This window comes from Leopardus geoffroyi, chromosome D1 (assembly GCF_018350155.1).
Source record: "Leopardus geoffroyi isolate Oge1 chromosome D1, O.geoffroyi_Oge1_pat1.0, whole genome shotgun sequence".
Lineage (NCBI taxonomy): Eukaryota > Metazoa > Chordata > Mammalia > Carnivora > Felidae > Leopardus > Leopardus geoffroyi.
Genome location: NC_059329.1, coordinates 82790086 through 82806487, shown reverse-complemented (window position 1 = coordinate 82806487; position 16402 = coordinate 82790086). Strand labels below are relative to the sequence as shown.

Sequence of the window (16402 nt, the reverse complement as noted above, 5' to 3'; positions counted from 1 at the left end):
TCTTCCCTCCCTATCAAAAAGAAAAGGTTCTGATATCATGTATATCATATATTATTTGATCAAAATGTATTCATTATGGGACCACATTTGCATTTTGAAGCTTCACTAAATACGCATTAAAATGCAGTGGCTCCTTTTTAAGGAATTGAATGCAACAATCAATCAACAAGGTTTGGGGGTGGAGCAGTCAGTCCTTGTATCTGAAATCATAGTAGGTCTATGCCTAGAACTGAAGATAAATCTGTTTCAATTGTTAGAGGGTGTCTAGAGATGAATTTGCAGAGAAAGTAGAGTGCCTAACCTAAAAAGGGATACTCTTTCTGTATCATTCTGTTCACTTAAATCTTTCCCTCCCTTTGTATAAATCCTAGGAGCCAAAGTCCATTTTCAGTAATTGTCTTTCTGCCACCCTTTTCTAGAACCATTTCCTACTGAACCTCTCTCCTCTCTCCTGTTCTTTCCTTTTCCTTACCCAAGCATGATAATAACAGCCATCATCTCTGAATAAGAAGCTATATCCTCAAACCCCAAAAAGTATCTGCTGCCTCAGGTCCATGAGCATCCAAACTAGACAGGGAAGGAAGCAGATTCCCAGACACCTGCATTTACTTGAATCAGAGTTCCTCAGTAGAGGACAGGACCTCAAATGTGATAAGTGGGAGTGGGGGGAGGAAGCTGTCAGTAACAATGAGGATGCCAAATTTGAAGGAATGACATTTAGGACCTTTTGAACTTTTCTGTAATTGCTCACATAGAAATGGCTCATGGTTTCACTGAAAGTTGTCAATTTTGTTGATTAAATTATATGAAATACTGCTCCTTTGTGTGAAGTCCTTATCTTTGGTCCTGATTATTGGGCAGCTAGTCACATGTATGTATGTCACTGAAAATGTTCTGAATTTACTTTATATAATTTTAATCTGGTCATTTGATTACAACACCCTTCCCACATCCAATCATACTGCTACCAGTCTAGTCCAGGCTCTCATTTTTTGCCTGAGCTGTAGCAATAGCTATGTTACTGATTTCTCTGTTTCCTCTCTCACCCATTCATATTGTTATCTACACATTAAACAAGGCAATCTTTTTTTAAAACATAAATCATATCACCTCATATCCATGTTTAAAATAATCCTCCACAGATAGCCCTTTGCACTTAGAATATCTCATTTTATCTCATTCATAAGCCCTAACATTGGCTGGCCTCTTTTGAACTCTCTGGCCTCTTCTTATTTCTGTTTTCCCTCTGACTCACTACACTTCAATCACATTAGTCTTCTTTCTTTTCCTTGAGCTCAACAAATTTATTGTTGCCATCGGGTCTTTGCACTTGCTATTTCCTCTGCTTCTTTCCCAGATCTTTGTAGGGCTGACTCCTTCACAGCCGTTCATGTCGCATCCCATCTCCCATCTTTAGAATCACCTTCCCTGGCCATCTAATTAACACCCTTCCTATATCCCATCACTCTCTATTACATTTCTATGTTTTATTGAATTTAAATGAATTTGTCATGATTATCTTAATTCAGATAATTTACTTTTCTTCCCTCTCTCCCCAGAAATGTAAGTTATTAAATGTCTTGTTTACTGCTAGATTCTCAAAACCTAAAAAAGGTCTGGAACATGGTGGGTGCTTACTACTGGGTGGATGAACAAATAGTGACTTCTCTTTATGCGGATACAGTCCTCTTAGTTGTTTCTCTTGTACCATAGCTGACGAAAACTTTTTTTTTTCCTTTTGTAATTAAAATAAACATTGATACTAGATTGGAAATAATAGTAGTGACTTCTTTTAGGTGTCTTGACATGGTTACTGTTATTATCTGGAAATGAATTTCAACATATTCATTTATATCCCATGGATCATAATTGTTTCAGAGCAGTAGAAATGCAGTATACTTACAATGTGTTGAAGAGCTAGAGTCCCAAAACTGCTATTTCTAGACCATAAGATACATTGCTACCTACTGCCTCCTATACTCAAATATATGATGCCAGTTGGTTTGGGGGATGGAAATGCCCAGGAGAGAAGACATGCTGTCCTTCCAAGGGGCTACCAATCATTTTTATCCCACTTTTTAAGAGCCTATAACAATGCATTTTTAATTTGCTATCCTCTCCTGTGTGACACCATGTTCCTGAGGTATTTTATTGACTATTATCATCTGTTAGAGTCCCTTGTTCTGCAAGTCTGTAACTGCATGATTCCTTTTCTCATTTTATGAAGCTTTTTTTAAAGGAATTATAATCTGCCTCCAGGTTCCTTCTTTATCATTTCCACTCCGTAGGCCCAAGAATTACAGAATCTTGTTAGATAGTATTTTCCCAGTCTGAATCAGGGGAAACTACAACTGCCCCAAGCCTTGTCTTCTGGAAAGTTACTGTACATCCTCTAATGGAAAAGTACAGCAAATCTCTTTTATAGACATAGACCTAGCATACCCAATGGTTCTTAAAGCCTATTAAAATGTACAGTGTCCCTAACCTAACAAGTCTCCAGTTTGCCATGCCCACTTAATATACTTCACTTTATCGCCTAAAGGAGAATAATTGTTTATCATATAATTGTATTTATATATTCTGGAAATCATATTCAAAGTCAAATGTCAGTTTACTGTGTTCTTTTAGTTTTCATGGATTAAATGGAGACATAATTTCTTTATCAAGTAACAGTAGATTGACTGTTGAATTTCTGTGTAAGCCTCTAAATCTTGTTTTTAGTCTGGTTATCTCCTGTGCCTTTCTGAGCAACTAGTCAGCCTAAGTAGTCCTGAAATGACCATCTATTTTCTGCTCCCTTTTTATTATTGTATGTATTTAATAATTGAAAGGATAAATATAAAAGAACCCTCTGGATTTGTGTTTTGCATATATGTTGTAGGTTTGTAGCATCTCTTCTTCCAGGCACAGGAAAACCATGGTATGTGAATCTACGTTAACCACCACATCCCCATGTTTCTCCTTGAAGTTATCATATCTTTCTTTCCAAGAGAGCAGAATTATAGCTAAAGATGTGTCATAATGACATTGCTGTTGATTTCACTGACAAACTGTTAGTCTGATGATATCAAAATTTGATGTTGGGTGTATGTTTAAATTATCCCAGAGAACAGGTGGATATTTCTTCAGTGTCTTATGGAAGACCCCTGTTTTCATGTTCTTTACAAGCAGTAGGGTAAAAGTGGTCCACCATCATGGGAATTTGCCCAGTGCCACTCCAGAGATTATCCCTTTCTAGATACTATGTACAAGAAAAATAGTGACTCTGGATAATCCTTATCTCTTGAGATTTCATGTTCCATTGTGTTTTAAGTTTTACAATATTGTTATGAAGCCTGCATTTTTAAAGAACACTTAGTTGTGTATGCTTTACCAACACTTTTGGTTTATATTACAGTTTACTATCAGCTTTGGTAAACTGGATATCTGATAAACTAAAAATGAGACATTGTTTGAAATGTGTTCTTTTTGTGATAACTGTGTATAAGGTATTAATGGAAAGTAAATTATAACTTTCTCTGTAAAAGTAGTAGTGCTAACAGTTGAATCATATTTACATATCTAGAGCCTTTCTTTGAACCTTAAGTATTTTATAGATCTTACCTAATCCTAGAAAACTCCCTGTACATGAAGGTAGTATCCGCCCCCCCCCCCTCACCGGCCTTTTTTAGGGGGTATTAATGCCCACACTGCTTAAGTGAGTTGCCCAAGGTCACTCAGTGAGTTGTTGCTGAAGCCAGAAATAGAATCCAAGTCTCCTGACTCCCAATTCAGCTCTCTATCCTCGATATAGTTTTCTATCCTCTATATACCCCTGCTGCCTCTCATGGGAAAAGAAGTTAATCTTCCAGCTATTAATAGCCACCAAATTGGTGGTAGCAGCACAGTGGAGAAAAGTAACTGTCTTTACACTGCAGCATTAGTATAAAAATATCTGGTAATGGAAAATTTGACAAATGTCATGTTAAAGGGAGTGGAAAATTATTTTAAGATCTGGATCTCATTTATCTAGTTCTCAGAAAAGTAAAATTCCTTAGTAGAACAGGGATCATATTTTTCTTCCTGTTTTTAAATTGTCTTTCCTAGAGGGTAATTGTCAACCTAGCCATAGCAGAGCCTATTGTCAACTAACATAGTAAGAATAATGCATGTACTGATTATTATAAGTGATTATTATAAGTGTATTTTCTAACTGGGTTGAAAGCTTGAATTGCTTTATTGAAATATGTAACACTTATGCAGCTTTCAGTGTTATTTAAGTTAGTATTATATCATAAAGCAAATGTAGCATTAGTTGGGAATCTTACTGCATGATTTGAAAACATGGGCAGAAATACACATTGTAGTTTCCTGACAATATACCTCCAGCAAAGTTGCTTCATGTCAGGCACCTGAAGTTCACCGTGAATGAAACTGGCAAAGCAGCGGAAAGTTAATTAAGAAAGACAAGATTAGCACACTGGAGCTGATGAAGTGTATGGTTATGTATTCAATCAATTCATTATTCTATATATTTTAAAAAGGTATTTGAGAGGTAAATATTAAGCCTGTCTAGATTGTGGGAATTCAAACTTAAGTTCAAACAAAACAATTTGTCTCTTAATTTTGGAACAAGAAACAGGAATTTCCTTACTAATAATCTCTGGATATCATGTTTCTGTTTAAAGATCACTAAAAGCCTTTAGTCAGAAGAATGACATCAACATTATGTTTCAAGTTTAAGTGTAAGAGAGAAAGGATTGGTGGAGGTTCGAAAATGCAAGGAAACAGTAAGAGTTAGTTATTTGGGACCCAGGTGACTGAGAAAGTAGTGGCGAGAGGATAATTACAAGAGTGTAGAATAAGACTAGAGGTCAAGTACAGATCTTTAGGGAAATATATACGTTTACTGGATGAAGGAAAAAGAAGGTAATAGATGTTGGAGAGGGAAATCATTTTGAAAAGCTACAGAAGTTGTAGGATAGAGCTAAGAAAAGTTCATTAAACTTGATGACCTCTTGACATTTAGGAGACTTACTTGTACAGAGTGATAAGGAAGGGCCATGTAAGAGTATTCTGACCTCTTCAAATTATGTTCATTTATCTTAAGGTACTAATCTAATTTTCAAAAACTGATGAATTATGTATGGTATAGGAAACAAATGATCAGAACGCTTTATTAACCACCATATCTGAGATAGTAACATTTAATTCTTTCATTCACTTGGGATTTTATCGGTTATTGCCATTCTTGTTAATTTAGACTAGACTGCCACCCAATTAAAAAATAACTGGTGGGGGCGCCTGGGTGGCGCAGTCGGTTAAGCGTCCGACTTCAGCCAGGTCACGATCTCACGGTCCGTGAGTTCGAGCCCCGCGTCAGGCTCTGGGCTGATGGCTCAGAGCCTGGAGCCTGTTTCCGATTCTGTGTCTCCCTCTCTCTCTGCCCCTCCCCCGTTCATGCTCTGTCTCTCTCTGTCCCAAAAATAAATAAAAAAATAAACGTTGAAAAAAAAAATAACTGGTGATATTTTATAATCTCTAAGTTATTAAGTTATTAATCTCTGTGTGTACGATTATTGAGTACTTTTTTGTTATCTTAAAACATAAATCAAACATAAAATCTAAATTCTGCTATCTCTAAGAATTAGGGTTGGTATTAGCCATTTATTATTTATTTTCTGTTCCAGAATCTCTTTATAATGAGTTCATTAACATTATTTAAAATTATTAGCAATAAACTATGTTTTTCTTTCCAACTTTCTTTTAAATTTTAATCAGTTGGCAGAAAATGTACTTTATTATTGGTGGTGATGTTGTTGTTTAACTGATATGGTTATTGGAAAACTATTTAGGTGACATTATTGAGCTTCTTTTTAATTTTATTGAATAGGTACATCTTCAAGTGAATCTAATCTGTTTAAAATCCTTCCACAAAAAAGAACCCGAAGAAAATTAATGCCTTCTCCCTTGAACACAAAACATCCCCAAAAGTCTACACTGTCTGAAAGTTTGCAGCTCAATGATTCTCTCAGCAAAGAACTTCAACCTATTGTGTATACGCCGGAAGACTGTAGAAAAACTCAAAATTCATCTATAGTGACCTTACTACAACCATCATCACATTCTACAAGTTTTCAGACCATCAGCTCAAATGTAAACAGTGATAATCCTCTGAAAATGTTATGTGAAGCAGGTATTCCTCTCAGCAGGAGGAAAGAATATGGACAGGAAGATTTGGACTCTACATTTACTATATGTGAAGACACCAGGAGCTTAAAGAGTAAATTACCTGAACAAGAATCACTATCAAACAATAACATTTTACAAAGGTACAAAAAAGAGTATTTACCAGTTCTTCTTTTGTTTGTGTTTTTATTTCATTTTGTTTTGTTTACATAGTCTTTAAACCGTAGATTTTTTTTCTTCTTTTGTTATATTTAAGGTCTATTTCATGAGTCAAGTATGCTATCTTGATTACAAAAGTCAGTGTTTTACCTTCATTAAATCTTGTTTTTATAAATATTAATCCACTAACACAATATTTTAGTCTTTAATTTGATATCTTAGTTGATTGACCCTCAGTAGACTAGAAGAAACCTTAAGGTATATTTAGTTTGTCCTACCTACTCCAAAGTTAGATGATACAAGCCATCATTAGAGGATTACTGTGTTTACTTTTATTTATTAATATGTTCACTAAAGAAAATCTCACATTTTTTATTCACGTTCAGCGAACCTCAGCTTACCCTGAATCATCATATATCTAAGGTATGGCTGACTACATGTCATCCAAGCAAACAGCCTTCTCACTTCTTCTCAGTTCATGTCCTGTACACTTCATCTGTTTAATCACAAGTAATCCAAATATGGGAAGAATGATACCTTCACCTTTCTATGCTGTTGGGATGCAGAAATCTCTTGAGAGTAACTCTTTCTATGAGATAAAAAAGAGAGAAGAAAACCCTAGGGCAAGCAAGAGAGGCTTTATAGTCTACAATAATATTTTTCTTTGTATATTCATACAAAATAATATTCTAATTATGAAAGTGTATGTTCATTTTTCTCCATAGTACAAATCAAAATTACTCATTTTATTTTTTATTTAATATACAGGCTTGCCTCTTCTTCATTTTCAACTAAACATTCTCTGCCTATACCAAGCATAGTACCATCCTACATGGCAATGACTGCGGCTGCCAAAAGGAAACGGAAGTTAAATAGGTACAATTAAACATAAACTGACTCAGTATTTACATAAGATCATCTTTATACTTTGTTTCCTATAGCTGCTTTTTATTTCATGTGATTAAACTGTGAATTATTACATATTTATTTAATGTTTCTTTACTTTGGAGAAAGAGAATGTATGTGAGCGGGGGAGGGTCAGAGAGAGAGAGGGAGACAGAATCTGAAGCAGGCTTCACATTTTCCACACAAAGTTGATATGAGGGACTTGAACTCACAAATCATGAGATCATGACCAACCTGAGCCAAAGTTGGATGCTCAACCAACTGAGCCACCCAAACGCCCCCTGTGAATTCATATTTAAACGTATATATAATTAATTGCTCTGAATGCAGCACTGGATTTATATTATCAAAAGCAGATCTTGATAAATCCTAAGTATTTCACTTGCTATTTACATAAAGTATTCTATATCTCAGATAATTAAAAATAAGTTGGAAAGTCTTCTGGCCTTCAGAAATGTCATTTAATTTTAACTTTTCTTCTGGTGACAACTTTTACTCATTTGGTATTTTTCTTTTTATACATTAATTAATTGCTTCAGTCCTAAAATATGTATTTTGATATATGACTAAAATGTAATGAGCAAAGAGACTTCTATTTCTGGCTATGACAATGTAGCTTATATCAGACCGAGCCCACCCATCAACAAGTTATAAAAGCTGATAAAACACAACCAACGGCTGCTTTAAAGGCACTGGAGAACAACCAACGTAGCCAAGACTTGAAGGTCTAAGATGCAGAGGAAAGGAAGACAAGCTATAGAGAGTCAAACCTTCTCTGCCTCTTTTTTCCATTTAACATTTGCCAAGCATCAAGTGTAGAGGCCAAGCACGAAATGGAAGACTCCAGCTACCAGCAGTCTCACTGATCTAAGGAAAGAAAATAGTTCTATATGTAGCTTTTGCCCTCAAGATGTTTGCCAAGTTCTGAATTCTGTGGCATAAGAGGCCAAGAAATAAAGCCGAAAGAAGCAGAAGTATTAAGTAGAGTTTTGACATTCTCATGCAGCTGGGACACAAAAACTATACCGGGATCCATCAAGAAGAAAAGGTGCTGTTAAACCTTCAGGATTTTATTTGAGACCCTTGAAGGCCTGTGCTGTAGGAGTAGGGCAAACTGGAGATAGACCAGTTCTTAAAAGCCTGAAACAGACCTTACAACAACTCAGTCTCTTTGGATCAGAGTGATCTAATTCTGTCCTGCCTGCTTGCCAGAAGAAATTAATTTCTGGAGAAGTATACCTAGAGCATATACAGGTTTTTGGTTTGTTTGTTTTACATGTTTAGCACTTAAGCAAAAATCACCAAGTATGCCAGGAGACAGGACCAAATGACTGAAAACTGAAGATCCATAAATGATACAGATATTAAAATTATCAGGTAGGGACTTTAAAAATTTAACTGTGATTAAGTTCAACAAAACAGTGACAATTTCCGAAAGAACTATATTGTACTAAAATGAATCAAATGAATATTCTAGAACTGAAAAATGAAAATCTACTGAATTTAAGAATAAATAAGTAATAAAAAAAAATTTTTTAATAGATTAGACACAGCAGAAGAGAGTTTAGTGAACTGGAAGACAGATTGACAGAAAACTATCTAAACCAATGTGCAAAAGGATAAGATAGAAAATATGGAAAAGAGTGAAAAAGACATATGAGACACAATTAGATCTAACATGTGTGTATTTTGAGTCCCAGAAAGAAATGAGAAAAAGAATGGGGAAAACAGTGTTTGAGGAGATACTGGCTAATAATTCTCCCAAACTGACAAAAGATAACTAATCACAGATTCAAGAAGCACTGCAAACCACAAACAGCATTAATACTACAAGAAACATACCTAGTTACATAGCAATAAAACAACTAAAAATCAAAGACAAGGAAAAAATCTTAAATACACTGAATTATAGGACACAAAGTCCATTTTGTAGTCTTTATATCCCACGACACTGAATGCAATGACAAGATTGTAGTAAATGGTTATATTATAAAATGACTGAATTGCTTTATCTCTTTTTCTTTGACATGTGATTATGAGGAAGAGTATAAGATCCTAAAATAGGATAACTCTTTTTAAGTTTACTGTTTTCCACCATGAACCTCTTATCATCTGGGCTAGTGTAAACAAATTTACAAATAGTCTGTTTGTGCCACATAGAGTATTACCTCATTAGCATATTTAAGATCTGTCCTTTTCCCTTCCAAAGTATAGCAGAACCTTGGAACATAGATTTAAGATTCATGGATTGATTTTTCTAGAATGTCTTTATCCATAACATTTAAATTTCTGTATTTTGCTGTGGCACAAATTTGAATGATGCAATTTGTCTGGCTCCTGTATGAGTATCAATCATTTAATGAGTGAGCCTAGCTAACCATCATGTTTCATCCATCTTATCACTAATTTTCATTGCGTCAATTGTGTTATTCTTTCTGCTAATTAGTGTTGGAATTTTTGGTTCTTGTGGTTCTTCACTGATAGCATGCTCTTTTGTGTTAACTAAGATGTAGCAAAAGTTTATAGCTAATTATCATTTCAAAATGTTTGAATCATTATCAAAATCAAATGAGTTTTCAAGAAATGTCCAGGTATGAAAATTATATTTAGAGTGGTTTTAGATGAATTAAAGAGCTTCCACATGAGCAGCTAATATTGCGAAATAATATTAAAGGACATATGAAGAAAGTAAGATTTCTCATAGCCTATTAATTGCTCTATTACATTCCCTCTGGTACCAATAATTAGATCCTGCCATTAACTAAGGTTAAAAGAGATTAATGCTAGAAATGTACATAATTACTTTTTTTCTTTTTTAATCTTCCTTTTCCCCAATTAAGCCTACATGAGTTAGAGTAATAAACTCTGGTATTTTCCATTTAGCATATTTTCCATTTTATGTACATATTTAGGTGTGTATGTGTATTCTAATGTGGTTTCTAAAAATGAAGAAGGGAAGGCTCCATATGTATAGTTATTTTAATTATTTTGTACCAGTTTTTCTCTCTGAAAAAAAAAAAATTACAGTCCAAAAAGCACTGGATATTCTAAAAACTTATGAAACTCAACTTTTTAGTTACTGCTTAAATTGAGAATATGAAATTTTTAATCATTTCAGATTATTTAATACCACTATAGCACACTGATTTAACTATAAATCAGCCTATCAAATGTAATATATACATATGTAAAATTGTACTTATAAATTATACTAATCAGTTTTGGAGGTTTGTTTGCTTTGTGTTTATTTGGTTAGTTGGTTTTTTCTTTGTTTCACAATCTAGCTTAGCACCCAGAAATGAGTCTCACATTCATAATACATTTTTGGTTTGTTTTGAAAGACATCTAGGGGTGCCTGGGTGGCCCAGTTGGTTAAGCGTCCAACTCTAGATCTTGGCTCAGGTCATGATCTCACAGTTTGTGGGCTCGAGCCTGCATCAGACTCTGCATGGACAGCACAAAGCCTGCTTGGAATCCTCTCTCACTCTCTCTCTCTTTCCCTCCCCAGCTCTCTATTTCTCAAAAAAAAAAAATAAACCATAATAAAATTCTGAAAGACATCTAATGAGTCCAACTAGAAACTATCTCAACTGAAAGAATATGAGATGCATTATGTTAACATAATGCAGAAACATACTACTTTTATAAGGGACAGGGGTTAAATCTTTACTTTCATTAATAGTTGTAACAGTATATTTGACACATAACCAGAAGAGTTATTAAATTTCTTCTCAATATAGTCTTTAACATAATTTGAATTTTCACTCATACCAATTTTAAGTCTTTTTATTTTGTGATCCAACATAAATCTAAAATAAATTTATAACATGAATGTTAAACATTTCGTTAGTGGACTGTTTTATCTAAATCCTAAAAAACTGTTTGCAGGTATTTTACTTATATATAAATATATAACTTATTTTTTATTTCATTCCTCAAAATATGAAGATTCTTTCAGATAGATTTATTTGAAAGCCTAATTTTCAAGTAAAAACAATTTATGAGTAAAAACAGAAGTCCTAGAACCAAAGTGAAAAATCGTACCACATAATAATAAAGGTAATTTTAAGATAAATTGTTAGGAAAACTAACTCTTATCAAAAGTAACCCATGACATTGATCTCTATACTTGAAATAACCAAATGACCAAAAAAGAATTTTTGCCTTAGACAGCGGATACATATATTATCCAAAAAGGGCAGTTAGTACCCCAAACAGAATTATAGTAACTTAGTTTATTTAGCACCATTTAGAAATGGAGAATTTCTACAACCAAATTTGTTTGCTTTCATAATACTAGTACTTTTTTGTTAGCATTCTGAGTAGATATAATTTATATTCTTGAACAGAGTAGGCAAAATTACATTTGGAGTACCATAATTACTTTTCTCACAGGCTCTAGAAAAATTGAGGTACATAGGTTGATTTATTTTTGCCAGCACTCAGTGTGCTCATGCCTGTTTTTCTTTCCTATCATAGTAAGTTGCCATTTCTGACCACTGTCAGTTACCATACAACTGATCCATCTTCTCCCTATTCCACAAACACACCCACATCAGTTTACTATTTGGTTAGAGCAAGCTGTTGCCATAACAGGGAAGCCCCCAAGTGTTAATGCAACCCACATTCAAATTAGTATTAACTTGTAAAATGGCATATGATATCTTTTTTAATCAGCAACTCCCTAAATTAGCTTATTTGAATCAGTATGAAGGGGGGATGTTTATCCTTCACTGGATCCCAACCCTGCCTGTTAAAACTTGATCCTCTTTGGATTAAGAAGGATTGGATTGCTATTTTTCAGGACCCAGATCAAACTCCTCTTATCCACAATCTTTCAGTTGTTTTGTTTTTTCTACTTTTAAAATCAGGAACCTACAGCTCCTTGTAGTTTAAAAACCTACAGCACTGTTTTTTGCTTTACCTTGTATTATTTTGTATATTTGTCTTATTTGTCCCCCACTCCCCATAAATTCATTATGTAAGTTTTCAGGACAGGGGTTATTAATGCCTAACTTATTTGTATATCCTGTAACATGAGGCCATAGTAGTAGGTGTTTAGTCATAATATGTCACCTCAAATTGAGTTAGAAATTTGACCCTTTAAAATTTTTTTAAGATAAAACAAATGAAAATAGGCCATTCTTTTCATTTCAGTTTCTATAATTGTAGTAATCAGAGAGAGATTCTCAGTCTATTACCATGCTTCGATATAAAAACAAGGTTTCCAAAAATCTCACTTGTTTATATTCTCCAGATTAAGGTTCATGCTCCAAATGTATAATATGAACTTGGTTTTTAACCTCTTGCAGGGTGCTCTTTATCTCTACACTTGGAATAATAGAGTTTGCTTATATTCTAGCAGGGCACTCTGAAAATATTTTGTTCCAGACTTGTTACATATACCTACAGACATAATCTCCAACTTGAGTAAACATCATTAAAATCACTACATTTCCCTATGGGCCAAAAATGTGTTTAGTACCTCCAATTTTATGGAATTTTGCAATTTAACTGTTTTATTATTTCACTTTCTCTTTAATCTTTATTGCATGTAGAATATGTATTAGAACTTCAAATATAAAAAATGCTTTACTAAAATAAATTTTTTTTTCCCTCAAGTTCTGCATCAAATACTTCATTAACTGCGGAGGTAAATTCTGGATTTGCCAAACGTGTTCGACAAGATAATGCAAGTGATAAGCACTTACAAGAAAACAGACCAACAGCAGGTATGTCTCAGCTCTTAATTTGAGATTTAATAACATGATTGCCAAACATATGTATAGTACATTTTTTTTACAGTGTTCTCATAAGAATCTCCTTTTATCTACCCATTACATTTACTACATGGTAAGTGTGACTTTCCATGTTACAGATAAGAAAATTTAAGACACAAAATAGAAAACACTTACCTGAGATCACACAGATATTTCATGGTGGAGCCAGACTTCTAACTCAGTATTCTTTACACCCATACTGCAGAAGAATTCATAAATAATTTAAGTAATAATTGAAATAATTAGCTAAATGTATTATTTTTTTTTTTTTTTTCAACGTTTATTTATTTTTGGGACAGTTAGAGACAGAGCATGAACAGGGGAGGGGCAGAGAGAGAGGGAGACACAGAATCGGAAACAGGATCCAGGCTTTGAGCCATCAGCCCAGAGCCCGACGCGGGGCTCGAACTCACGGACCGCGAGATCGTGACCTGGCTGAAGTCAGACGCTTAACCGACTGCGCCACCCAGGCGCCCCATAAATGTATTATTTAATAAGTTAATGATTAACTGTATTTTACAGTTTACTTGAAATTTATTAGCTTATTATTTTTAATAATTTGGCCTCTGAATCATTAGTGTAATTATTGCCAGGCTTCAATCTGTATCTAGTTACAGTCATATTGTAAACCACATTAGCAAGTTGCAAAAGATGCTGATGGAGACAGCTACATCTTCTCAATTGCATATGGCAGTGACATGAATCTGTAGTAACAAAACAACATCTTTGGTAAAAGTAGAGGTAGTAGCACAAACCAGGATCTGGGCATTGGTGTCCAGACCTTTGTCTCTCTGACACTGTAATTCATGACTTCATTTAGGAAGTATTTCTTTACTATGCACTGACTATATGCTAGGTTCTGTGACAGATAGCAAGATCTTTAAGACCCAGTTTGGTTTCTTCCCTAAAGTAACTTGTAATTATGGTGCTTGGAATTTAAAGGGGTTTCATGAGATAATGAGGGTTTCTAAGAATAACATGAAAACTTTTTTTTTCCCCTGTCAATCCTCTTTATTAGAGTAATACAGAATCTCTCAATAGCTTTGCCGAACTGTATCGATAAACCCTTACTTTTTGTGGTAGCCAGTGGCATCCTTAAGTTCAGTGGAAATGTCTTTAATGAAAATTTTAAAAATCAAAAAAGTCCTGAAATGTAAAATTTACTACAATTATTTGGTTAGCATGCCAAACTTAATAATGTTTAAAAATGTGTATGTGCAGTTAGTATAGATATATATTGCCCCATTGGTCTCCTGAAAAATTTCCCCAGGAAATCATAATTTACAACTAAATAATTTATGATATTTCTCAAATAGAGATTTGGTTTTCCTAATATGCTTATTTCCTAAGAGTGGTATAAAAATGCATTAAATATCTCATGTATAAAGAGAGGTGAATTAAAAAAATTCTACAGAGAAGAATGTAGGAGTTGATACTAAACTGCAGTGCTTGCCAGAGCAAAGAGGAGCTAAAGCTAAGTTAAAAGATTATGTGTTACTAAGGATAATGGAGTACTTAGAAAGAAGTATTGGTTTAAGGGGCAGTAATAGTTTATGTGTATTAGGATAGCCAAGTGAAAATGCCCAAATACACATGAGAAATTACTAGAAAAGTAAGAGAGAACTAGAGCTGCCTTTCCTAGAATATGTTTATCTGAGTTTTCCAACTAACAATATACAAATAAAAAAACAAAGGAACATCAGTGGGAAAGAAGGTAACTGCTATTTACTGAGAAATAAGAGTGTCAAGAGACTACGTGCCCCTGAAACTAAAACCTAATGTGACCAGGAAAATGGATAAGAGATTAGGCTGATCCGTAAAGAAGTCAGTGGCACTGTTTTTAACAGCTTGGTTGAGCAGTCATGGTGAAGGCTTATGAAGAACCAGAGGAATGGACATTTGAGACGTGGCAGGAAAAGGAATAAGGGCTATGGGATCAGGATTAGCACTTAGGGAAGTACTAGATACAAATTATACTCTTAAATAGGAAAAATATGAAAGTTTAAAAGTCTTAGGGAAGTAATCCCAAAGAATGAGGGGAAAAAATGATGCAAAAAAGAAAGAGAGCAATGCTTGTAGAATAGTTGAAAAAGAACAAAAGTAAATGTAGTGGTTTATTCAGTGATATTGCTTGATACCTGTCAAACTCAGTTGACAACATGGAGAAATGATTTCCTATTTTTAAATGAATGTTGTTAATGTTTCTTTCATGTCATGTTTTAAATCATGTTAGTTAACAACTATGAATTTTAAAAATAAGTTTTTCTTACTTGGTTATAATTTTTAACAAATTTTTATACATTGAATGAAAAGTGAAAATTATTTTTGAATGATACTTTTACCATATTTATATGTCTTTTTTTTTTCCTTTCTAGACTATAAAAGAAACATCCATAAAGTAAAGGCAAACATGGTTAGAAAATTTGGAAGAAGTATTTCAAAAGGAAGTCTAAGATAAGTCACTTCAAAATCAAGGAAAACGAAATTGACACGTCTCCTTTTAAAAAGATTTGTTGCCAGTGCCCTTTCAGGAACTTATTTAAAACCTTTGAAAGAAGACCATCTTAAATAAAGCTCAGTTTACCCTAATTACTTTAACAAGCAGAAGATGAAGTTCTTTCTGTTTTATTCTTTTGTATTCTAAGCAAATATGAAATTTCAACCGAAAAAGTTATGGTTTAATAAAGTTACTAACATATTTGTTACCCTTTGAGATCCCTAAGTCAGCATGGTGGCAGATCAGTGTTACTATGCTACAAGTTGATTAGAACATTTTAGAAAATAATAGTGAGTTACATTATCCTTACTGTTTGTTTTAAAATGAGAATTTAGAAGTGATAAAATTATGGCACAGGATATGTTTAGTCTTACATTATTTTAATCACATGTGACTTTACTTTCCAAAAATACTTTGATGTACAAATGTACATATATGTGCCCATAAAGTTGTTGTAAAGATTATTTAAGTAGTCTTCATGAATAAAATACTAATATTGTTCCTTGCTACTTGGTATATTAAAGATGTAGATTTTACAATGTTGGCTTTTCTGTCTTATTACCACCCCTTACACACTTTAAACTATCATTTTGTGTAACATGTGAATTTTGTAGATTTGTATTTCAATTTAGATCAAGGTATATGGCAGTAGCACCAAGTCTGAAAATAATCCGTAGATTCCTTAATGATAGTGAGACAATGTTTTTAATCATTCCTTCTCCTATAGGAAATATATGGAGCTGCAATTAATCATATTGTTCACTTGCCGTGTTTGACCTGTTCATCTTCTGAGTGCAACAAATATTTGATCAAGCACATTTTTAATTTAATTGGCCTGGGAACTATTCCACCAGAACAAACAACCACTTAACAACCAGTTGAAACATCTTAG

The 16402-nt window shown here is 33.8% G+C and overlaps 1 protein-coding gene across 2 annotated transcripts in view; it reads left to right on the top strand.

The window, feature by feature from the left end:
- The window catches only part of KIF18A (kinesin family member 18A), an 81734-nt gene extending 65688 nt beyond the window's left edge, over window positions 1-16046 (top strand). For both annotated transcript variants that reach the window (XM_045484828.1, XM_045484827.1), the window contains 4 exons: window positions 5873-6311; window positions 7096-7199; window positions 12852-12965; window positions 15389-16046. In XM_045484828.1, the coding sequence (XP_045340784.1) occupies window positions 5873-6311; window positions 7096-7199; window positions 12852-12965; window positions 15389-15471 (740 nt within the window). In that variant the 3' untranslated portion in view covers window positions 15472-16046. The remainder of the gene's footprint in view (window positions 1-5872; window positions 6312-7095; window positions 7200-12851; window positions 12966-15388) is intronic.
- The last annotated feature ends 356 nt before the right edge of the window (window positions 16047-16402 follow it).